This window comes from Sciurus vulgaris (assembly GCF_902686455.1).
Source record: "Sciurus vulgaris genome assembly, chromosome: 5".
Classification (NCBI taxonomy): domain Eukaryota; kingdom Metazoa; phylum Chordata; class Mammalia; order Rodentia; family Sciuridae; genus Sciurus; species Sciurus vulgaris.
Window position 1 is genome coordinate 7,387,840 of NC_136465.1, and position 24,471 is coordinate 7,412,310.

Consider the following 24,471-nt stretch of genomic DNA (forward strand, 5'->3'; position numbering starts at 1 on the left):
TTTCAGATGGCTGAGGACAGGTGGCCAGGCATGGTCTATTCCTTAGCACAGTTCTTTTGTTAATTATGCTTCATAATTTACATGTTTATATTTTTTCAAATGTGCACAACTTAAAATTTTTTATTTAGAAAAAAACTAAGTGCAATGTATTCCACATTTCCTGATTAAAGCAATGGCTTTGGGGGATGGGGAAGCAGCAGCCCTGCAGAGTCACGCTTGCATCGCATTTCACAGATGGGACACCGTCAAGACAGGACAGGACTGTGTTAGGATTACACAGTTTGGGGCAAAAAGACAACCAGGATTAATTCTCTCCCAGGTGCACAAATCAAACCTTCTGAAACCAGATTTTCAGAGTTTCGTACTTGTTTGGAAGACATGCACATCTGTGGCCTGCCAGATGAGCTCAAGTTCACAGATGCAGGGTAAGCAGGGGAAGAACAGGACATTGGTGTCACCCGGCACTTTCAAAGCCACTAGGCTACTTGGGGGAGTCCTTGGACCTTCACCCTTACAAACTCAGTTACATGGATATAAATGCTCCGTCACAGAGAGTGATTTGGGCTCTTTCAGTCAATAAAAGTTGACCACACTTGAAATGTTTTTACAGTGTCATTTGTGAGAGTAAAAGACTAGAAAGTCCATAATTAGTCAGTTAAATATATTTTAGAATACCCAATTTATGAAAAGTTATACAACTTTTAAAATAAATGTGGTAGATCTATTCGAGCTGCTGACCTAGGTTATTAAATAAAGCCATGAACACACATTTGTGCTTTAGAAAAACAAGGGATGCACACACAGGGAAATGTGAATTGTCTTTACTGAACAGAAATGTTGAAACTGCGCCTGTACAGTTATCTGACCATCACATGGCCAAAATTCAGTTCTGATAAGATGGCTTTGAATTCTTGATACAAGTCTTAAAATCACTCATTTTAAGAATGATTTTATGTAACTATGTAGCTCATCATGGTTACCTCTAGAGAGGGAAGTGGAGGGACAAACCAAGCCTCCCTTTGCCCTTCAGATCACTTCCAACAGAAAGGCAGGCTCTTGCCAGTAAAACACTGGTCCTCCCTGGGACCCGGGGCAAGCGCAACTGGGACAGAAAAGGGTTTCAGCCTCTGGCTTTAATCCAGAGGGAGAAGTGTCAATAGGAATTGTCCCCTGAGGCTGCAGCCTTCCCTAGTTTCCACTCTGCTGAGCCGTCTTGAGGTTCACCTGTAGACTTAGAAAGATCGAAGGAAGCAGTTCAGAGCAAAACCCCCAAGGGCCCCAGGACAAGGTTCTCTGGGGAATCTGGTGGAAATCAGAGACCAGAGCCTAAGAATGTTATGGCAAGACTGCAATAAATCGCCTAGTCGATCTTAAAGCAGGAGACAGAAGTGTCTTGATTCACCAGCTGGCGGGACAGAGGGGCAGGCTGCAAGTCTACACCCTTTGACCCCCGCCAGGGGTCAGAGTACACATTTTATACCATGAGTAAAACATGTCAGTACATTAATCATAAGTGGCTGCTGCTATAATTCAAAACTACAAACAAACATCATGAGATCTAGAATCATAAGCAGAAGGGAAAGTGGGTCAGAACAACCCTGGTTGAGTACAAGTTAAAGAATGGTTACTAACAACTAGATAATCATTCTCTGATAGGGTACATTGTCCAATAAAAATGAGAACCAAAAAGAACAATTTTACATTATATAAGAACAGAAACATTTGCATTTCTAAGCAAGGTGTGCTAAGCAGGGCCAGGATGGCAGAGGTGGAATTTCCTCATGGGAGAAGCATTGCTTACAAGACACGGAGTCTCGGGGTAAATGGAGTCTGTTTGGTCATTGCCCACATAGCCTGGCCCATAACAAGAATACAAGTCACTCCAGTGAGCCGTTGCCTCCCTCCTCAGAAGGGCAAAATAGTAACTTCTTGTTCCTTTAAGATAATTGAGAATAAGTTAAATGAATTTAACTATTTTCAAACTATAAACAATAAGAAATAAAGTAACTTCAAAACCCACATATCTGCACCATGTTCAAAGAAAGCATTTACCTCCCCTTCAAAGCTTAAAAGTGCCAACAACCTGACTGTCTCTCAAAGGAAGGGATAAACAAGAGGCAGTCTATCCAAATAATGGAATATTTTTAGCAAGAACAATCCAAGTACTGCTAAATGGACGAACCTCAAGAAAAACATGCCTCATCAACAAAGCCACTCACAAAAGACTTCATTCCAGAAGTGACAAATCCAGACACAGAAGCAGAGGAGTTGTCGCCGGGTGGAGAGGGCATCCAGGTGGTTTCTTGGTGGGGAGGGTGTCAAAATGTCCTAAAATTACGCTGTATTGATGGATGCACAACTCTAACTTGAAAGTTGAAAACTGCTGAACCATAAATTTTAAATGAATATATTTTATGTATGTGAACTATATCCAATAAAGCTATTAAAGAAACTCAAAGTCTACACATGTAAGTTTACTTATACTAAGTGGAGAAAAAACTATACAACTGATGATGTAATTATTGAAAAGTTCTCCAGTTAAAGGTCAAATAGATTTTAAAGCCAGGAATACCTCCAAAAACACTCGCTTTGCAACCTAACAATTTGAAATTCCAAATGCATAACTGACTTTGTCATCATCAACACAATATAAACACCTTTTAATCCTCCACAGCTGTTACCAAATATATATACATATATAGAGAGAGAGAGACTTCTCTGAGGAACGGGGCACTTCACTTCCTGGGGCCTCCTGAGGCCACCAGAAGGGTGGCCTGTGTGGGTCTACAGGGCTCAGAGCAGTTCCTCTGGGCTCAGTCTAGGAACATGGGAGGCCATAGTAAGAGAGGGCTCTTTAGGAAACAGCATTGGTTGGGCAGCGATCTAAGCCGCTTAGGCAGCTGGGTAAGGCCAGGAACCTGCACAAGGAGACAGACTCCTTGGGCTGCAACGGGGCCAGCTCAGGAGCCCTCATGCTGGCAGAGCCCACCCAGCTCAGTGACAAGAGGGGATGGAAATGAGAGAGGGCTGCTCTGCTCTTGCTGCATCATTGTTGGAAGTCTTGATTTCCTCTTGCAGGAAGATAAATCAGAAGTGATAACTTCTGCAGAGCTGAGCACGGTGAGCATGGGGGACTCACACCTCAAACAGGTTTTGTGTTATGAAGGGGTGGTACAGAATAGTGAGTATGTCTTTTTTAATATTTTTTTTTAGATGTTGATTGACCTTTGTTTTATTCATTATTTATATGCCATGCCAGGAATCGAACCCAGCACTTCCCAGTGCTCTACCGCTGAGCCACAAGCCCCCACCTGTGAGTTTGTCTTTGAAAGTCTTAAAATGTAATCTTTGTTCTCCGGTCAAGAGAATATTGGAGACTCAGGAGTGGAATTTAAGCTGAATTTAATTCAATACAAACATTGCGTACTTCCACCTTCCCAGAAATGGTCACCTCCGCACCATCACGACTCCGGTCTGCATTCCATGGGCTCTGCCGGGTGTGCGTTGGGACCCGTTGAGGCACACAGCGAAGGCTGAGACGTCCTCCCTCCCAACCTACGATGTTTTGGAAGTGCTTAGGCTAATGCCATCCTCCACCGGGTAGTTCAAGTGAGCTGCTGAAGTGTAGTCCATCCCCCTCACTCTAAAGAGCGCAAGTTCCCCGGGGTCCCGTCCGTCCGTCCTCCCCAGGTCGTCCAGGGCACAGGCTCCTCCTCGGAGGCCTTCAGTTGGCCTGGGCAACCCTGGTGTCAGAACCATGGAAGTTCAGCATCGTGGTCACCAACTCCGGAAGATCAAAGTCGTGCTTCCAGCCCCAGTCCTTCCGGGCACTGCTGTCATCCAAGGTCATGGGCCAGCTATCCGCTAGGGAGAGATGCAGGAGGGGGTTCAGGTTATTCGGGCTTTGGATTTGCCAAAGTTCTACAGCATTCTCAATGGAAGCTGTAGATACAAGGAACAAAAAAGGAAATCACCCCTTATGGTGCAGCAGGACAACTACTAGGCACACAGTCGCCCTCTCGGGAGGTCAGACCAGACAACTACTATCGACACTGATTTTCATGCTAAAACCTCACAATTTTCTTTTTTTTGTACCAGGGATTGAATCCTCAGACACTCAACCACTGAACCCCATCCCAGTCTGTTTTTGGTTGTTGTTGTTTGTTTAGAGACAGGGTCTCGCTGAGTTGTTTAGAGCCTTGCTGAGTTGCTTTGAACTCACGATGCTCCCAGCTCAGTCTCCTGAAGCACTGGGATTTCAGGCATGCACCCCGAGACCCCAGCAAAACCTCACACAATTATTAAGGGAGGAATCTTACATCTAAAGGCAAACGCTGAACCCCAAGGGGGTGATTAGAGCATAGGGAAACCCAGAGCTGCTCAGATACTGTCTCAATTGCTTCCTTTTTTCCTTGTTTTACATTTAAACTGTAAGATGCTGATGAGTTGTTCACATTTTACCCACGTAGATATCATTTCTCAAAATCGAAGCCTCTGCCCACCGGCTCAACAGCAGCCCATCCTGTAGCGGCCCTGGGGCCAAAAGCTATGTGTGCCTTGGCCTTCCAAGGTCTACATCCTCGGGGCTCGTGGTGAGGCCGAAGTCCAACTCTGCCGGTGCTGCCTTGCCGAGGTCGACCCACCTATGGCCTGTAGCACAGGATCCACGTTGTAGGAGATCTGGAACTCAGGCAGGTGCTTGAGGACCTCCTGGGCCAGCTCCTCGGGGCTGAAGCTCATGGCGTTGATGTTGTAGGTCCTCATGGAGAGGGACTCTGCGGGTGCATCCATGACTTCCAGCGTGGCCCTGAGGCAGTCCTGGACGTACATCATTGGAAGCCTGGCGCTGGCCTTCAGGTTGCACTCAAATTTGCCGCTCCTTATGGCATCAGGGAAAATCTGGACAGCATAGTCTGAAAGAGAATCCATCAGGTGGGTTTTCTTATGTTAGAACCATGAGGGAACTTTCTGGACCGCGGCAGCTGCTCTGCAGCGTTTCAGTCCCGGAGCCCCTTGGGGCCCTCAACGTAAGACTCGCAGGGATTTGACCAATGCAGGTTTGTGTCAACATTTACTGTCTTACACAGTTAAATGGAAATTCTTAGAAAGTAAACCATTAAGTTCTAGAATGATAAGAATAAACCTACTACATACTGATATGTGTGGTATTTTACAAGAAAAAGAACACAATTTCCAAACAAAGAAAATTTACTGAGAAGCACAGTCTGTTCTACATTTTAAGGAATTCTTAGGCTTAGCGGGAGGCGGCTGGAGCATCTACCTGCTTCCGCATCCAGCCTGCTCTGCTGTGGCACACACCTCTGGGCAACAGTGTGCTCTGGAGGGAGAAGGAAAATAGCCAATAATGTCCCTGTACCCATACGAGTAGTGTTGACCCCTGGATCCCTGGAAAGGGTCTCAAGGATGCTTAGGGGCCCCTGGGCCACACGTGGAGAGGCTCCACATGACGGCAAGAGCTTTTTTAAAGTAACAAAAATCAAAGGCTCCTTTAAAGTCCCCCAGACTTTGTCAAGTATCTTTTCATGCTATACCTCAGGACCACTGAATGGGGAGGGTCCCCGACATGAGGGTCACTGAAAGTCATGCATGCCTGCGTCCAAACTAGCACCACTTAAGCCCTTTTGAAATGTGTGACATGCATGGTCCATTCTAACAGAGCTCACTACTAAGGAACAAGGGCTGTATTCAAGGAAGTATGCTGATTGGGGTCTTCTACACTGTCAGTTCCAAATTTGTCCTTGAGAAGTATCTGTTTTACTCCAGCACTGGTGGCCAATGCCAAGCTGACCAACAGCTCCTGCATGCGCTGACCCGAGCAAGGGCAAGTCCACAGGGTCTGCGTGCATGAGAGCACACGCCCAGGAGAAGGAGCAGAAACTGCAGGTATTCCTCGCACACTACAGACAGGGCCATTCACCACCAAGACGATGCTTCCCGGCAATAAGGAGCCTAGCTTACATATCAAAGAAATCAAAAATTGTTCTTACCGGTTGTTCCCCCGCCAGGCTGCGAGTCTGCAGATATGATTCCAGGGTACCTCAGGCAGCGGAAATCTAACCCATACCGGTGATAATAATACTATGAAGAAGAGAAAACTTACTCAAAAAGAATCTTTAAATCAGAACAAAACGTTTTTTTTTTTCTTTTTCTGAATATCATTCCATGCAGCAATATTAAAATATTCCTAAAGAAAATGAAGTTGAGAATTTCCAAGGGTCATTCACTTGTCTTTACTAAACACTCAAAGCATCATCATCTTGGAGACATAGCGACACAGCCAACAAACCAGCCTCTGCAGGAATCTGCTACCTCTCTTAGGAAGGCAGTTTCCGCTCGCTGTCCTGTAGGATTCTCCTGCTCACTGCCGCCCTACAAGGAGTAGAGGGGAGGGCGTATGCCAGAGCAATGGCCAGACACGTCAGCTGAAGGAGTAAACATTGACTCAAATTTACTATGAGGCTGGGTGCAGGGCACACGCCTGGAATCCCCGCAGCTCAGGAAGCTGAGGCAGGAGGATTGAGAGTTCTAAGTCAGCCTCAGCAATTTAGTGAGACCCTTTCTCTAAATAAAATACAAAAAAGGACTGGGATGTGGCTCAGTGGTTAAAGGTCTCTGGGGTTCAATCCCTGGCACCAAAAAAAATTTACTAGAGTTATAAAAAGAGTAGTTAAACAAAAAAAGGTCAGTTTTCCGTAACATAAAGTCACCACTAATAACTACCAATACGGGGCGCCTAAAACAATGGTGCCCAGAAACAGGGTGATAGCCAGAGAAGGATGCAGAGCCACTTGCAGTTCAGGAAGTGCGGAATGTCACAGGCTGCAGAGAAGCTGCCAGGCCAGGCCAGTCCTTAGGATGCCTGCCACTTGGCACACACAGCAGGGAAGCAAGCAGCCCCGGGGACTGGGCGGGGGAGGGGCAAACCCCCAGGACGAAATCAGCAGGCGCTTGAGGCACGAAGAGTGGGGGAGGAAACCCGAGGAACCGGACATGGGCCACGCAGTCAGCAGCCTCCCAGGCGCTTACTTCTCCCATGAGCTCCGTGTAGACCTTGGACACCCCGTAGATGGTCCTGGGCCTCTGGGTGCAGAGGTCGGGGGCTGGGTTCCGCGGAGAGGTAGGTCCAAACGCCCCAATGGTGCTGGGCACGAACAAGCGCAGGTGGTACTCGGCCGCGACGTCCAGGACGTTGTGCAGTCCTGAGGGGCAGACGTCATCAGACCCACAAGAACCTCTCATCCAAGCGGGAAAGCTGCTCACGCAGCCAGGCACTCACCAGTGACGTTCACGGCTCTCGCCAAGGGCACGTTGGCTTCTCCAGCCGCGCTGAGCAAAGCGCTGTAATGGAACAGCCAGGTGATGCGGTTGTTCACCACGATCTCGCGGAGACGCTTGTAATCCAAGACGTCGGCATACAAGAAGGGGCCTACAGAGCCACAGGCGAGAAAGGCGGGCACCTGAGGGCTGAGCTGACCCCACGCACCTGGCCAATCCCACTGGGACTCCCGGGCACCAGGAAGCACTTTTCTTATGGAGTCACAGGTCCCAGCCACCCACAGGTAATGACAGCTGGTGCTTCTACAAGGACTCCCTGTGCCAGGAACTGAGCCTGGCTCCTGGTGTAGTGCACCATCTCATAGCCTTGCAGGTAGACACATCCCACTGGTGAGGAAACTGAGGCACAGAATAGGTAACCAGCTGTCTGGGATCAAACAGAACAAGCAGAAGAAGTGGGTCACCCCGGCTGTCTGCCCCTGGCTCCAGTCCTCACTGCTGATGCCAGCTCCAGGACCCTGGTCACCTTACTCTGCTTAAAAGCTACAGATTTTAAAAGGAATCCACTTGGTACAGAAGAATCATAAATCCTGAGTTCTTCACACCTAATTACACCAGATGCAGAAACACTTCTGCTTAAGACCAACTTCTCCCCCGAGGCAGCCTGTTGCTCTGCGCAAGGCACGCAGCCAAAGGCCAGCACTGAACCAGGAAGGACTAACAGACAGGATCAGATGCCCATGAGGAAGCAGAAAACTTCACTGGAGGAGCCCGAGATTTTTTTGTGCATGCCACAGCTTAAGAGCAATTCTACCTTAGAACATCCCAATTCATTTCTCTAAATTTTTAAAGTTTTTCCCTCATCACAGAACTTGATCTATTTGTCTACTCTGAGCCAATAGCTAACTAAAAATTCAAAAGATGGAAATCAAAGTTTTTATTCCAAAGATATTACTCCAAATAATATCTGAAACTTCAAATGATTTTTAATGCTGCTGCTAAACAAGTGATTAAAAAAAAAAAAAAAAAAAAAAAAAAGCACTCCAGCAGGATTAAAAATAGCAGATACTTTTAAGTGGCATGATTTGCCTTGACAACTTTCTTCGATTCACATACCCGTTAGGAGCTGCTGTCCACATGGATTCCATGAGTTGCCTCTTTAACCACACTTTGAAAATTAAAGATAAAAACAGCAGCAAGGCCCATCCCTCACTTACCACTATAGAAGACATGGTCAGGGGGTTTCCTTATGTCTGACAAAATCACATTGTCCTTCCCAAATCTTTTCCTAAAGGGAAAATCAAAACACAAAAATTGCAAGCTCGAGGATACAACCACTTCTGCAAAAAACAATCTTTTCAAATAGAAATGGCAATCTCCTCTCAGCCTCCTTCCTTCTCGCCTGGGACACACCTTGCTTCTCTCACGCTCAGGCCCCCTTCCTGTGGGTACCCACACCTCATCTTCTGTGCCTCCTCTCACCCCACTGCCAACCCTATGTCTGTTACCGGTTTCTCCCCAGTACCCCTGTTTTGGAGTTCTAGGTCAGAGGACCAACTTGGGGAGTCCCAACAAACAAGTGGATTCTGCCTGGTGAAAAGCAGGAAAGGAACCGGAATCAGCATAGCTATCATCCCGGAGGACCGGCCCTGTCTTCAGGTGACAGAGGACAGAAGCAGAACTGTACAGGTAAGTGTGCTGGTCAGGCCTGATCCGGTTGGCCATCGTCTCAGGACTGGCTGGGAGGGGCCTCGTCAGGGTTAGTGATAAGAAAGCTGCTGTCCCCTAAAGGGTAGTTTTGACTCAGAAGATGTTTACCAATCAGACCTCTTGTTCCTACAATCCAAGGTGACTGCCTCAGAGCAAAGGAGACAGTTACAAAGTAGAAACAGAGATGCTAAGTTTTTTTGACATCTGCAGGCCAAGAAGTGAATGAGTTACTTTTTTTAACCCAAACAGCCTGTAAGTCCTGCTACATCTCTAGAATTTCACCTCTTTCCACATTTTTATCCCACTCTCTTCAAACCCTGCGCTGTTCCCTTCCAGTTTCTAAGAGCACTTCCCTCTGTCCCCAAGCAACTAAAAGCCAAATGCTCCATCCAGGACAAGCCTCACTTTGCCCAGTGAGGAGAAAAAGAGCAAAGGGCCAGTGCAGAGCGAGAGTCAAGGGCCTGCAGTTAGTCTGATGCCAGGAGGTGAAGCGGAAAGTGACACCAACAGCCACGTTGGTGCCATATCTTAAAAATGGAAAGGGGCACGAGGAGGGAGGAGACGGTTACACAGCGCTACAAGCCGCACGTACTCAGGACTCAGGTTTTAAGCATTACGTTTTAAGGCTCTTACCTCAAAAGGTTGGCAAGCCCCACTCCCAACTGGCCAAGACCCCCTAGACAAAAAAGAAAAAACGATGAAACTTCAGAAGCCTCCTCAGTTCAGTGAGTCCCAGAAACATTCAACACCAAGCAACTGGCGTGGCACGCCCTCTGGTGGGCTCAGAATCCCACCTCCATCCACGCCCGGCTGCACTAGGAAGGGTGGAGGGGGAGGCCCAGCAAGAAGTCCTTTTAGAAAAGGGCAGATAAAAAAAAAAAAAAATCAATAAAGAGGAAAGTTAAAAGTGGATGGCATTCGTTTCCTGATTTGGAGACTTAACAAGGCCATGGATAATACAGCATCACGAATTCCACTGGAATGTGTACTTATAATGCACCAATGAAAAAAACCATAGGAGTTGGGAGAGCCATGATCAGGAACAGGAAAGCTAGAGAGCTGGGAGCCCATCTGGGAGGACTCCGTGAAGTTCACACGAGAGATGCCCAAGCAGCAGGAAGACAGAACAGTGGGACTTCCAGCCAGCTCCGTTAACATGGCCCCCAAACCAGACGCCTTGGAGAAGCTTCATGAGGGGGGTGGCAGAGTAAGAAAACCACACACCATCCACACGCGCACACATACACACACACACACAAACACACCATTAGGAAAGTGGGGAGGACGGTGATGTCAAGCCAAGGAAAGAAACCTGGCAGGAGGAGGAAATAAAACCTGTCAATCAAATGACAGGAGGACTTGGGCCAGCTGGCAGCATTCGTCCAGGGGCTGCACAAAGTCTGCAGTGGGAAGATACAGGATCCAGGTAGGGAGACCCAGGGGAGTCTGGTGACAGTGAGGTCAACGGCATCAAGATCCTGGGGCAGGTGCTAACTCATCTGCTGTTTCCAACACAGGAGAGAGCAGGATGCTGCAGGGCCTTGTTTCCCAAGGCCCCAGGCCTGGTGACACGATAGCACAGCACACGCTCCGAAAACAAAGGCAGTCAACACAGAGCAGCACCAAGAAGGTAAGATTCAAGGCAAGACAGGGAAAAAAGGAAATGGGAGAAAAACCAACCTGTAATCAAGACCTGCGGACGGTCTGCTCCAGAGAAGGAGGCAGAGTGGAAACTGGCATCCGCTGGACTCTGTGGAGAGGAGGTGCCCAGAAACCGGACTGGCAGGCCAGAGGTCCAGCGGCTGCAGAGGGGCCTCTGCCCTGCTCCACAGGCCATGGCCACATGCCTCAGCATCCCGATGATCTGCATTTACTTTTCAAATGCACTGCAAGAAAAGGGAGCAGCCGTGTTTACCAGGTAGCCCTTCCTTCTCCCAACCCCTGGGACCCGGCTCTGTAACTGAAATTAACAATATAATCCTCAGCCAATGAGTGCAGCCCTGTTTGGGGATTCAGGATTTGCATGCAGAGACTGCTGAGCTGGCCACAGGAAGCCAGTCCAGAGCCTGCTGTGAGTCAGGCCCTGTGATAAAGGCATGAAAATTTGCTCACACAAAGGCCAAAGCGATTCAGAATTGACCCCAGTGCTGACACAACAGGGTGTTCCTGCAGAGAGCCACCAGCACCACCAAGAGTCAGAAAGTCCTAGGTTTTGACCAAGAGTATCCCCAGCCTGTCCCACACCATCTAAGGCCACAAACAGGCCGCAGACTAAAGGTGCCCTGCCAACCTGGTGCTGACACTAGGACCAGGTCATCTTGGGCATCTTGGGAATAAACCGGAAGAAATAGCAGGTGAAGAGAAAATGCCCCGGCAACACTGAGCTGTGACCAGCTTTGCTCCACTGCCACCTCCTTGGAAAAGGTCACTTCCAAGTCATTTTCTCATTGCTGCCAAGGTCACAGACGTGTATTTGGTTCAGTCCAGCTCCTTCTCCTTGTCGGCTTTGCCCACAAAATAAGTCCTGGCCTCAAGAGGTCCAGGTGGTCCCAAGGGGTGTGACTTAAGACTTCCCTCCCCTTCCCCATCCAGCCCCTGAAACCCAGGAGGCACATCAGAGGCAACCAGTGCCACCTCACCTGCAGGTTCTGACACTCTCACTCTCCCCAAAGGCAGGCTAACGACATGGTGCACGCCGACCTTCCACCTCTGCTGTCAGCGATCCCCTCCGAGGAGGGTCGAGAAGCCCTCAGGGCCAACTTCGGTGTCCCACCCCTCACAAAGAAGTAACCCGGTAAAGAGTCCAACCATCTCTCTTTCGCATGATGAAAGGAGAAAAGTCAAGCACATTTACTGTATTCCAGTGAGATCTGAGATGCACGCAGGTCAGTCCTTGAGTGGACTCCAGACTGGGACCACAGAGCTGCCCTGCAGCGCCACTCAGTCAGGTTCCAGTTAGAGAAAACAAAGGAGAGATGCCGGCTTCTGGGAAGTGCATTCACACCCCGAGCGGCCCCCTGGGGGTTTTGTTCTTTAGCATAGTCTCACTGAAAGCTCTGGTCCTCAATGCCAATCCAATAACGAGGACACTTTTGAGAAAAAGAAAAAAGTCTCATTGCTTTGCTAACAAAGGAGAAACACAGAGGACTCCAGTCCCAGAGGCTGTGGTTCTGACCATCAGCAGGAACAGAGGGCTTTTAAAGAGGTGACTCAAAGGCTACGTTCGAGCTGTGCCCTGTCAGGGGCCATAATTCACTAGCAGACTTGAGAGTTAGCTGGTTCTCACATCTTCGGGCACCTTCCTGGAAGTCCGAATTCCTTCACTCCCGTGGTGTGTGAGCTCAAGGACAGACAACTGGCCCAGGATGGGAAGAAGGGCACTCTTGCTTACCCCATGGTTAGGCAGGAGAAGAGGGAGAAGAGAAGGGGACAAACAAGGAGAAAATAAGCCACAGTGGCAAAGCATGAAGCAGACCCTGTTACAACAGGAAAAAGGCAGATGGAATCCCAGGCGCTGCTGTTGAGTTCCCGGCTCTGCTAAGTACCCAAAGCCCCGAGGAAGAACCTTCCCTCTGTGGGCACATCTCCAGCCTCGCTGCCGGGGCCAGCGTTGGAAACAAGGGGTCAAGGACCAGCGACTCTCAAACATCCTCAGAGGCCCACTTTGGGAATCTTCCCTAGAGTTATTACTGGCACCTGAGACCAGGCAAGAACTCTGACCCTGGAGGGTCTCACTTCAGTACGTTCAAAGGGAGACCGGGGAAGCCCAGAGTCGACCAGATTTCCCAGGACATTTGAAACTCAAGGACCATTCCAATTCCCAAACGCAAAATAATGAATGGCCACTGCTGGAAGGTTTTCTCATTGTATTTGTTTGAGATGTCAAACAGGTACATCTCTGTTAATCTTCTATTCCCCACAAGGAAAAGTATGAGGAGGCCCCGAGAAGTTCTTAGCACTATCTCATTTAACCTTGGAGTTCACCTGCCCTCCAGAACCCCGTTCTCACCGCCGGCCGCACTCTGGCTTATTGTGGGATTGCTTTAACAATGTGGGTGTCAAAAGCAAAACCTCCAACTATCTACAGCGTGGCTTTTCTAAGTCCAGATTATTATCTTGCTATAGACACATTGAATTTAAAAGTCACATGCCATGTAAAGAAGTTTCAGTCAACAATGGACCATACACACGTGACGGTTCATAAGCCAGTATGGCCACACTAGAGACATCACAGTCCTCTGTATGTAGCGAACTCTACCACGTTCCCACAGCAACAAAATCACCTAACTACACATTTCTCACAACGCATCCCCGTCCCTAAGCAGTACACGGCTGCCCTTCAGGCAGCGGCTCAAGTTTTTCAGTCCTTTAGTCTTTCAAAAATTGTTGAAGACTATGTGGGTTAATCTATCAATATTTAGCTTGAAAGAAATAAAAACCAAAAAAATGTTTAACTTTGTACTGATTCATTTAAAAATAAATATGTTAACATACACATTTTTACGAAACTACATTTTCCAAAGCAGAAAACACTTGGGACCAAGAGTGCCACTCATCTCTGCCCTCACAGACGACAGCTGCATTCCCGTCTCTGCCTCTGTGCTTTGACAGAGGCACACAGAGAAAACACAACCCTGCAGAGTGGTGGGAAAGGGCCTAGTGTTTTCTTAGCCTTTGCAGATCATTCTGGACATTCACTGTTGATAGGTCTCCAAAACTCAAAGGTTAACTTACTTTTAACCTTTCTTAAAGGTCAGGTGCAATGTGGAAGCTGAAACCTTACCTACCAACAAAACTTTTGTCCCTGGTTACATGAAAGCCTGTTTGTCACTCTCACACATTAAGGATCTTTCTGCAAGCCTTGTAACTCCATGCACTGGTCTCCTGGAAAACACTAGATCTGTGATTTATGCTTTGCTTCCAAATCCACGTCTACATGCTCCACCATCCAAAACCAGAAAGCCACACTGGCTAGTGTTGCCACTGAGCTCATAGGGAAATTCCTACAAGCTGGGAAGCCAACAAGTTCACAAGGTAGACACAGTGAGTTGGCAGCAAACACTTCAGTTGTCTCCATGAGGTGACAAGCTCAATTACTCAAGTATGGAGAACCATGTTTGCCAGTCATCCTTTCAAGCAAAAATGGTGTTCTGTGAAGAAGAGAGGCCAGTTCAGCTCACCCTTCAATCCCAAGAACGCTTCGCTCGAGGCATCTGTCACCCTCTGATGGCACCAGAATAGCTTGATAGGCGCTTCCCTTCACCACACAGCACACCGAAAAGACACACAGTCAGAATCAAGACTTACTGAAAAAGTCAAGTCTTTCTAAAATAGTTTTCACCTCATAAACCCTACAAAAGACCTTGGGGACCCTTGGTGTTCCCCAGAGTACACTTTGAGAACATCTATTATTAAGTAAAACTTGTTTTGCCAGGCTAGCAATTAAATGTATAGAGAAATCATCAAAGAAGATTCTTAATCCCTCCCTCTTAGAGATCAAGTGGCAGGCTGAAGACTTTCTCTCCTGAGAACTTTAACTGCACAGAATAGGTTAACAGACTCTCCAAGATAACGGAGTAACTCCCCAGGCCTGTCCAGGGTGTCACTGATCAACTTCCTCCATCTCCAGCACATACATGCAATTGCACAAACCACCACAGGACCCTAAGACAGCGCTGGCGACAGGGAGGGAGCTGATGAAGACACAGCCACAGGGCTCAGCGGGCTTGGGGTGATGATTTGCACCTGGGTGTTAGGGTCTCTAATTTAGATGAGCTTCCTGGAGAAACAGGCCAGGTGAGAGCAGGAGGGAGTCTGGTTCTGGCCATGTTGGTTTTAGCTGTGAGTACGGCTGTGGTCCCCAACAGCATCTGCTGGGTGTTACTGATGGGTGTTACTTCTAAACACTGTGTCTAAGGAACCATCAGGACTTGTCTATATCACAAATACCCAAAAGGTCCCCATTCTAGAAAAACAAAATTACTTAGATATTTTCCCCCCTGAGAAACTGAATTCCATGGTGATTGTTGTGGAGATGGTTAATTATGTTCCAGGAATATTCAAGTCCTCTCCCGAGGAGGCACCTTCAGTTTCCCTCCATGTTCTAACATGAAATAACCTCAAAATTCCAAGCTCTCACCATTCTTAGCCATGGAGACTAAATTAGGCTGTATCAAGTGACACCTCCCACACACCAAGCATGAAAAGAAAAAGTGCCCCTCCAAGGAAGAAGATGCGGTTGGTGTACACACTGCAGTATTACCCAGCCTTAGTAAGTAGGCAACCCAGTGGTTGCAGCACAGAGCACGCTTGCCTCACTAAGGGTCCACTTGCCTGGGTGACAGAAATCAAAGATCACAGAAACAATGGGTGAAGGTGACTTCCCCTGGGGGAGCGAGGAGGGGAGTCAGTGTTTCCTGGGTTCGGAATCTCAGTACAGCATGTTGAAGGTGCAGCGGGCTGTGTCAATACGCCAACACTACTGCCACATGTGGAAAACTGTTACCTGATTGCCACCACAATGAAAAAGAAAAAAAATTTTAAAAATACCCAATCTCAAGAAAGGGTCTGGATAGACATATAATGCTGAGGAGCTTAAAAAAAAAAAAAAAAAACCCTGCCCACCAGAGATCAAGGCTCCCCCAGCGTCACAGCAGGCCCTTGCCCGGCTCCATTCCTGGCGCTTCTTTCCCCTCAAGTGGCAAACCTACCAACACCTGCTCCCCACTGCCCTCATCTTTCCTTGCAGTCTCTCTGGTACCTCCATTACCAGAACAGGGTGGGTCCCAGTTCTGAGGAAGATCAGCGTTGCCCAGGTGACCGCCTCGGCCCCAGGGCCCTCAGCTCAGGGCCAACCCAGACCCGTGGTCAGCGAACCGCCATTCCCCAAGGTCCTCCCACCTGTCATCCTTCCAATCCAGCTTTAAGGAGCAGCAACCATTACCCAGCACAAGTGCAAACCAGTCTCTGGTTAAAGGAATGCATCCTCTTAATCCTGATGACCCAAGGGAAGACGAGGCACCTCCTACCTACGGAGCACTTTGCTGAACCCTTATTCAACCCTCACAGCCAACCCTACAACTGGAGTCTTTTTCCATTTTGCGAAATCGAATGACCAGTTTAAGGTCAGGTGGAAATCAACTACCAAGGGCAGAGGGCAGTTCGGCTGAATCCCAAACCCTCTTTCCATTCCTCCTCGAGAGAAGAGAGACCACCAGGTACTCGGAGAACACATGGGGGAACCAGGGTCGCTGGGGGCTTCGGCGCAGCTCTTCTCGCCCGCGCAGGAGAGCAGGGACCAGCCTGGGTCCAAGGCCTGACGCCACCGCGGCCGCTGCCCTGCCGCGTGAGCCTGGATCCATTGGAGTACAGCCCGTCGAGAGGGTTTAACGCGAGCAGCCCACTCGCGACAGCACTCGGCAAAAGGCGTTGTCCGGGTAATTTCCGTCGCGTTCGCTTTTCCTGGGCCTCACGTGGGGATGATGGAAGGCCAGGACGATCGGGAAAGCTCGGGAAGCTCGGGGGGTCGCGGAGGGAGGTCGTGGAGGGAGCGGCCAGCGGCAGCCGGGGACGCGAGGGGCTCAGCCTGCCCTGGAGGCGCGTGGGGCCACGCCGGGGTCGGCTTCTCGGGAGCCCGGACGGGGCAGTTCTGCGGGAACAGAGTGCACGCTCCCTTCCCCGGCGGGAGAGCGCCTCCGAAACCTGGAAGGAGCGGGCGTGGCGCCCCCTCGCCCCCAGCTCCGCGGCCGCCGCCGGGGACCCGCGCTCGCCGGCGGGAGCGCCGAGTCGCCGCGCGCAGCTCCGCAGCCGGTTCGCCGCGACCCCGGCCACCCGGGCAGGGGGCTCCGTGGCCTGCGCGCACCGCGAGGGAAGGCGCGACTCGCGGGACGGCCGCGGAGGGGACTCGGAGGGCGACCTCTTGCACTGACCTGCGGGCCAGCACGTGCGCGGTCCAGGACCCAGCAGCAGAGCGCAGCTCCGGCCGCGCGGCCCTTTATGCTCCGGCCGCCCCAGCCCGCCCGCCGCCAGCCAATCCGGGCCCTGCCCGGGCAGCGGGCGCGGCGCCCAGTCACCGGCGGAGGGCGCCGCGCACACCCTTGGGCCCGCCCGGCCCGCAGCGGACCGCGGCCTGCGCTCCCGCCAGGGTCTCCCGCCCCCTCCCCGAGAGTCGGGGTCTCCCGCCCGCGTGCACGCGCGTGTCCTCCCACCGCGGCCGGCCAGCCCCAGCGTCCGCGCCTGGGCATCGTCAGGTGTGGGCAACTGCCAGCTTCACTTGACAGCGGGGACGGTGGCCAGGCGCGGAGCGACGCCGAAAAGACCTGCAGAGCGAGTGCCCCAGGCCCGAAGGCTGGCCCAGAGACACCTTGCTCCAGGCACTTCATTCGGTTTGCCAGCTGGGAAACACCAAATTCGGTGGCCCCTAGGGCCACAAAGGAGCAAAGCCATCGTCACTTGGGAGCGCGTGGGAAATGCAGTTTGCAGTCCCCACCCCCAGAGCTGCTGAGTCAGATTTCCTTGAGGAGCCCACGGCCTCGGCCATGCTGATGAACTCGGTCGTTTGAGAAACGTGATCTTGGCAGTGGTTCTCACACTCCACGCTTTTAAAAGTTGCCTGAGGATTTTTTGAACCTCCCAGTGCCTGAGCCGCCTGCCAAACAAAAGGACTCGGTGGAGGAAAGGAGCCCAGGTTTAAGTATCTTCTTAAAGGTCCTCAGGTGGTTCCAGTGTATGGTCAAGGTTTCCAACCGTTAGGGGCTTGGTAGTCAAGATCCGGTCCCTGACAAAGCAGCCACTCCCCAACCCACTACATGGGGGAATCCGCATTGTGACAATATTTACAAGGGATTTGCAGGCCGTTGGAGTATGGAGAAAACAGTTTTAGGGTCTCTTCCAACATTCCTGACTAGGAGACAAGAGTTGATTTCCCAGGGACTGAAAGGCCTGTGGTTTCATTTCCTCTCTTCCCATTGACAGGCTGATGTGAATATTATCTGTCCTCTGCATCTCCTCGGGGAGAGGCAGTCCCTCTGGAACTCAGTCCTCACTGGGTGACCAAAGAGGTCAGAGGCTCAGGTCTGAGGCCAGTCCTGCCCAGGGACACAGCTGTGGGCTCCTGTCTCTGCCAGGATGGTTCTTCAAGACAAGTCTATGTCTGCCCCCTATCCTCTGGCTTATAAGTTAGCAAAGCAGAGAATTTCTCTTCATTCCCATGGGTCAAGGTTTTGGCTTAATCACAAACCCAAATAATAGAAGATAAAATAAATATGCTTTAGTCTATATTGATATAAAGAACTGAATGAACAAATGAAAAGGAACGACTCTGGCAGAAGAATTGCAGTGAGTTTCTGAAGGAGGGCAGGAGGAACAGCTGTCATTGCTGCAGGCAGGATCCGCAGACATTAAAGGTGGGCGCGAGCTTAGGGAGGAGCAGGACATTTAAGCATCTCTCCTGAGATATATGTTTATCAATAACAAAGGAAAACTACTCTCTTCACAGTGAAGAAAACTGGCAGTTTTCTTCAAAATGCCTCCGGCATTTTGTTACAGCCACAGAAAGTACCACTTTCACCAGCTCTGGAAATAAGCCATGAAGACATTGCATACTGATACCGGCCTTGAAAATCAGGACCGGGTCCTCGTTCCCCCAGTGTTGAAGATTAAACACCCAAGAAACACTGAGGCAAGAAAAAGGGTGGAAGAGAGAGAGAGAGACTGACTCCTCTGGAGAGAGTCCAGAGCTGGTACATGTGGGAATGGGGTGTCTTGCCTCTTCACAGATTTTAGGCTTCCTGATTTCTCATGCCTACATGACCAAAAGATAGAGAGCTGTCCAGGGGGTGACTGCTTGTGTTGGAAAGTGCAATCCTTCCCCTCCCCTGGAGGCTGTTAGCAACTGGTTGATGGGGAAATGCTATCTACCTATTTCCTTTTCTTTGATAATCAGCTACCTGTTCTTTGCCCCTTCTCAATACCCATAGGTCTGATGTCCTGACATATCATTGTGGTGTTCTTCTGCCCAACATATAAGCCCAATCTTAGGAGAAAACATCCTACAATCCAAATGAAGGAAGAGCCTACAAGATAACTAATCAGAACTCTTCAAAAGTCTCAAGGTCATTTTTTCCTATATTTGTTGATCACCTGTATATCTTCTTCTGTGCAGTGTCTGCCCAGTTCTTTAGCCCATTTATTGATTGGGTTCTTTGTATTTTTGGTGTAAAGTTTTTTAAGTTCTTTATAAACTTTGGAGATTAGTGCTCTGTCTGAAGTGTGTGTGGAAAAGATTTTCTCCCACTCTGTAGGCTCTCTCTAATAATTAGAGAAATGCAAATTAAAACAACTCTAAGATTTCATCTAACTCCAATTAGAATGGCAATTATCAAGAACAAACAATAATAGATGTTGGCATGGATGTGGGTAAAAAGGCACACTCATACATTGCTGGTGGAGTTGCAAATTGGTGCAGTCACTCTGGAAAGTAGTATGGAGATTCCTCAGAAAACTTGGAATGGACCCACTATTTGACTCAGCTATCCTACTCCTTGGTTTATACCCGAAGGACTTAAAATCAGCATACTACAGTGATGCAGCCACATCAATGTTCACAGCTGCTCAATTCACAATAATTAGATTGTGGAACCAACTGAGATACCCTTCAACTGATGAATGGATGAAGAAACTGTGGTATATATACACAATGGAATATTACTCAGTCATAAAGAACAGAATTATGGCATTTGCTGGTAAATGGTTGAAGTTGGAAAATATCATGCTAAGTGAAATAGGCCAAGCCCAAATAACCAAAGGCTGAATGTTTTCTCTGATAAGTGGATGATGATACATAACAAGTGTGGGGTGGCAGGACAGGGGAAGAGAAGAATGAAGGAATTTTGAATGGTGTAGAGGAAAATGGGGCAGGAGGCGGTGGGGGAAGGAAAGAATGAGACAGATATCATTACCCTATGTACATGTATGATTACATGAAAGGTGTGAATCTACACTGTGCACAACCATAGAAATGAAAAGTTGTACCCCATTTGTGTACAATGAATCAAAATGCAGTCTGTAAATTTTTTTTAAAATTTTTTAAAGGAAAAAGTCTCAAGGTTATAGGGGCTGGGGCTGTAGCTCAGTGGTAGAGCTGCTGACCTAGGTGGTGCAAGGTTCCAAGACTGAGGAACTCACAGCTTCAAGGAGAGTGACACACAATGACTGAAGTGTAAAGTGGATCCAAGGACAGAAAGAGGAGCATTAGTGGAAAAACCAGTGAGACCTGCACGAAGTCTGTAGTTCACAGCAGCGTCTCAGTGACACCTTAGTTTTGAGACTTGTACTGCTGTGGCATGTAAGGCATTCCCATCAGGAGCTGCTGCAGGGCACGAGGGAGTGCTCCATTCCATTTCTGTTGTTGTTTGTGGTGCTGGGGACGCACAACGCCAGGGCCTGGCGCATACTAGCCATGTGCACTGCCATTGAGTTCCTCCACCAGCCCCTCTCGGTCCTGTTTTTCTAGCTCTCTTTATAAATCTAAAATGATCTTAAAATAAAAACTTGAAAAATGTCTCTTATTAAGAAAAATGCATGCAGATAAAATTTGTCAGTTAATAAAAATAACAAAATCTTCCTAACAAAATGAAAATATGTAGGATGTTACTTGAGAAAAACAGATTTTGTAGAAATAAGCACAAAAGGAGATTCACAATGCGAGAAACCATGTTTCTTTAAAATACAGTTTCTGAAGTGCGCCAACCAGTGGGGAAGTGAGTCAGATCTTTTGTCAGAAGTTTTAAGGGAAAGCAATTAGTTCCAAATAAAATCCAGCAAAGTGAAAATGAAAACAGGGAGATGAAGTATTTCCGGAAAGCTTACCACTGGCTTTAGTTGGCTTCATGAGAGATACTTTTCTTTCCTGAATAAGTTTATGACCACCAGCTCCTAAACAGGGTATGCCAAAAGACTGTGCTTTGGAGTAAGACGTCTGCGTGTGTCATGAAGGAACATGAACAGCACAAGCAGACTCTGTTTCCATTTCAGGATTCCAGTCCTCTAAGCTGAATTCTCTTTTTTCTGCCTGATGGACTTCAAGCTGGGCAATTGGCCTTCTCCTGTCCTTGGACTCATTTTCTGTGGCTGTAACAAAATGCTGGAGCCTGCTTTATTTAGCTCAGTTTTGGAAGTTCAAGAGCATGGCACCAGCATCTGCAGAGCTCTGCTGAGGGCACTCTCAGCTGTTCAACACAGCAGAGAAGCAGGAAGGGAACAGCCACATGCAAGAGACCAAGAGCCGGGTGTGGTGGTGCACACCTGTAATCCCAGAGACTCGGGAGGCTGAGACAGGAGAATAACAAATTAGAGGCCAGCCTCAGTACCTTAGTGAAGGCCTAAGTAACTCAGTGAGATCCTGTCTCAAAATGAAAAAATTTAAAAGGCTGGGGATGTTGCTCAGTGGTAAAGCACCCCTGGTTTCAATCCCTAGTACTCTCCACTCACCCCCAAAAAGAGACCAAGAGTCCAGAGCGTCCTGACTTTATAATACCCACTCTTGAGTCAGCCAGTTTTTTCTTTGAGACTAGTGTGAATCCCTTCCAAGGGCCTTTCACTAGGCCCCACGGTATACATCTGCCCTCCCCTCAGCAGTGCCACACTGAGGACCGAGCCTCCAGCATAAGAACCCTGCGGGCAAACCACACCCGAACCACAGCAGACGCAGACTGGAAGTCAGACCATTCACTCTTGTTCCTCAGGCCCACAGACCCAAGCTGGAACGGAGCCACTGGCTCTCCAGGTCTTAAACTCTACAATTATGTGGCCCAATTCAATTTAATCTCTCATTCTCCAGAGAACCCCGACCAGGACAACTGTGCCTCCACATCCACGGGGGATTTGTTCCAGGACCACCCCTCCCCCAACCTGAGTACGGAAATCCTTGGACACTCCAGTGCCTTAAAATAAATAAAATAGTAGTGTTTGCATACAACCAACATATGACCTTTTGGTCTTCTCTAGGTTACTTATACCTAGTGCAATGTAAATGCTATGCAAATAGTTGTCATACCCTACTGTTTAGGGAATAACGACAGGGGGAATGTCTGCATTTGTTGAGGACAGACACAATTTTTTCACGTTTTCAATCCCTGATTGGTAGAATCCAGAGACACGGAACCCTCCGTTACAGAGGATCCAGAAGAATTTCTGGGGGGTACTGGAACCAATTCCCTATGGATCCTGGAGGATGACTATAGTTAAGATGTAGTCCTTATGGTTGGACCCACTACAATAAGACTGAAAAGCAAAAGGGAAACCTTCAGACACAGAAACACACAGGCGCTCTTGCCACATGAAGATAAGGCAGAGTTCAGGTCTATGCTTCTACAAGCCGAGGAGTCTGGAAGACTAGTAGCCAGCAAGTTACCAGAAATGGACCAGAAGCATTGTCTTGATTACTGTGGCTTCTCTTTCAATCTTTTGAGTAGGTGTAGTCCTCTGACTTAGTTCTTCCTTATTACATGGGCTATAATGCACTTTGCTTATCATAAATGTTAGAATGCTTATCAATATCCACAAAATACCTTTTCTTTTTGATTGTTGATTCTGGATCAAGTTGGGAAGATCTGACATCTTACCAACATTCTCTTCCTATCCCAGAACATGGACTATCTCCTCATTTAGTTCCTTGATTTCTTTCATCAGAGTTTTGTAGCTTCCCTCATGAATATTTTCTACATATTTTGTTAGCTTTATACCAAAATATTTTATTTGGGGGAGTGCTGATGCATGATATCGCTGTTAACTTTAAATTTCAATTGCTCATTGCTGGTGTATAGGAAAGCAATTACCGATTTTTTGTGTATTAACCTTGGGTCCTTGTAACCCTGCTCTAATTGCTTAGTAGTTTCAGGAGATTTTGTTGTTGATTCTTGCAGACTATCTACATAGGCAATCAAATAATCTGTGAACAAAGGCAATTTTACTTCTTCCTTTCCAGTTTGTATACATTTTACTTCCTGATCATGATGTTGAAAGGAATATTAAGAAGGGACGTTTGCCTTGTTCCTGATTAGTAGGCAAGCTCCTATTACCATCAAGTACGTTAACTGCATAGTTTTATGATATTGCTTATCATGTTGAGAAGTTCCACTCTGGGTTTGCTCACAGTTTTTACCATGAAAGGCTGTTGGACTTTGTGGAATGTTTCCTTCACTCACTGACATGGTCATATGATTTTCCTTCCTTAGTCTGTTGATATGATGGATTACATGATTAATTTTCAAACATCAAATTTGTGTATTGAGGTATCTATTTATTCCCTTTTGCCATTCCCCGCCTTCTAATTCAAAATTTTAGTCCATTTACAGTTAAAGTAATTGCTGATGATGAACTTCCTTCCACCACATTGTTTTCTGTACATTTTGTAACTTTCTTATCCCTCATTTACTCTTATATTTAGTTGATATTTTTATAGTGACTTTTTTATTCCCTGCACAATTCCTTGTTCTCTGTATTTTGTGATTACAATGAGCTTTATACGTGTAACCTAAGTTACAACAATTTGATTTGAATTGATAATTAACTTCAATAGCACAGAAAAACTATATTCCTGTTCAGCTGTTCTCCACCTTTGTCACTAAATCCCCAAATGTATGCTTTGGATGCCCAATAACATATTTACATTTTATGCCTTTGTCACTTAATTTTTTAAATTAAAAATGGAGTTACAAAATTACAATAATTCTAATATTTTTATTTACCCTTGTACATACCCTAATTGAAGGTATTTCTTCATACAGGTTCAAGTTACAATCTAGCATCCTTTCCTTACATCTACAGAACTCCCTTTAGCATTTCTATAAGGAAATGTCTACCAGTAACATGCTCCCTAAGTTTGTTTATTAATCCAGAAATATTTTAACTTCTCCCTCATTTTTGGAGGACAGTTTTGCCAGATATATAATTCTCAGTTGACAGTTTTCTTTTTTTTAACACTCAAAATATATAATGCCATTGCCATCTATGTGCCATGAATTCTGGTGAGAAATCAGCTGAAAATCTCATTGAGGATTCCTTAGAGATGAGTTGATCTTTCTCTTGTCACTCTCAATATTCTTTCTTTGTGACTTTTGATAGTCTCAGTATATTGGGTCTTAGCATGAGTCTCTTGAGTTTATGCTATTGGAGATCATTAAGTTCTTTGGATTTTTAGATTCATGTCTTTCATCAAATTTGGAAAGCTTTCAGTCCTTTCTTCAAATTTTCTGCCCTGCTTTCTGGGATTCCCATTATCTATATATTGGTGTACTTGATGATGTCCCAAAGGTCCTTAGGTCTAATCGCTTTTCTTCATTCCTTTTCTTTCTATTCTTCAGACTGGATCATTTCAATTATTCTCCAAGTTTGCTGGTTCTTTCTTCTGCTTGATCAAATATTCTGTTGAATGTTTCTAGTGAACTTTTCATTTCATTTGCTTTT

At 47.5% G+C, this 24,471-nt stretch overlaps 1 protein-coding gene across 1 annotated transcript; it reads right to left on the reverse strand.

Moving 5' to 3' along the window:
* Positions 1 to 3,438: 3,438 nt before the first annotated feature.
* LOC306661242 (L-threonine 3-dehydrogenase, mitochondrial-like) lies at positions 3,439 to 16,960 on the reverse strand. The gene is made up of 9 exons (XM_079140087.1): positions 16,935 to 16,960; positions 10,687 to 10,892; positions 9,640 to 9,682; positions 8,514 to 8,584; positions 7,298 to 7,447; positions 7,048 to 7,220; positions 6,009 to 6,099; positions 4,644 to 4,913; positions 3,439 to 3,864 (listed from the first exon to the last, which is right to left on the reverse strand). Exons 2-9 carry the CDS (start codon positions 10,874 to 10,876, stop codon positions 3,725 to 3,727), a joined length of 1,128 nt encoding a protein of 375 aa, XP_078996213.1. The 5' UTR covers positions 10,877 to 10,892; positions 16,935 to 16,960; the 3' UTR covers positions 3,439 to 3,724.
* Between the last annotated feature and the right edge of the window lie 7,511 nt (positions 16,961 to 24,471).

Excerpts from the sequence above, each read along its gene's own strand:
- LOC306661242 (XM_079140087.1), bottom strand. The coding sequence starts at position 10,876 with ATGCAGATCATCGGGATGCTGAGGCATGTGGCCATGGCCTGTGGAGCA. Across the intron at positions 7,221-7,297 it reads GAGAGCCGTGAACGTCACTG|GACTGCACAACGTCCTGGAC; the intron begins GTGAGTGCCTGG and ends TCTGCCCCTCAG. Across the intron at positions 6,100-7,047 it reads ACACGGAGCTCATGGGAGAA|TATTATTATCACCGGTATGG; the intron begins GTAAGCGCCTGG and ends TCTTCTTCATAG.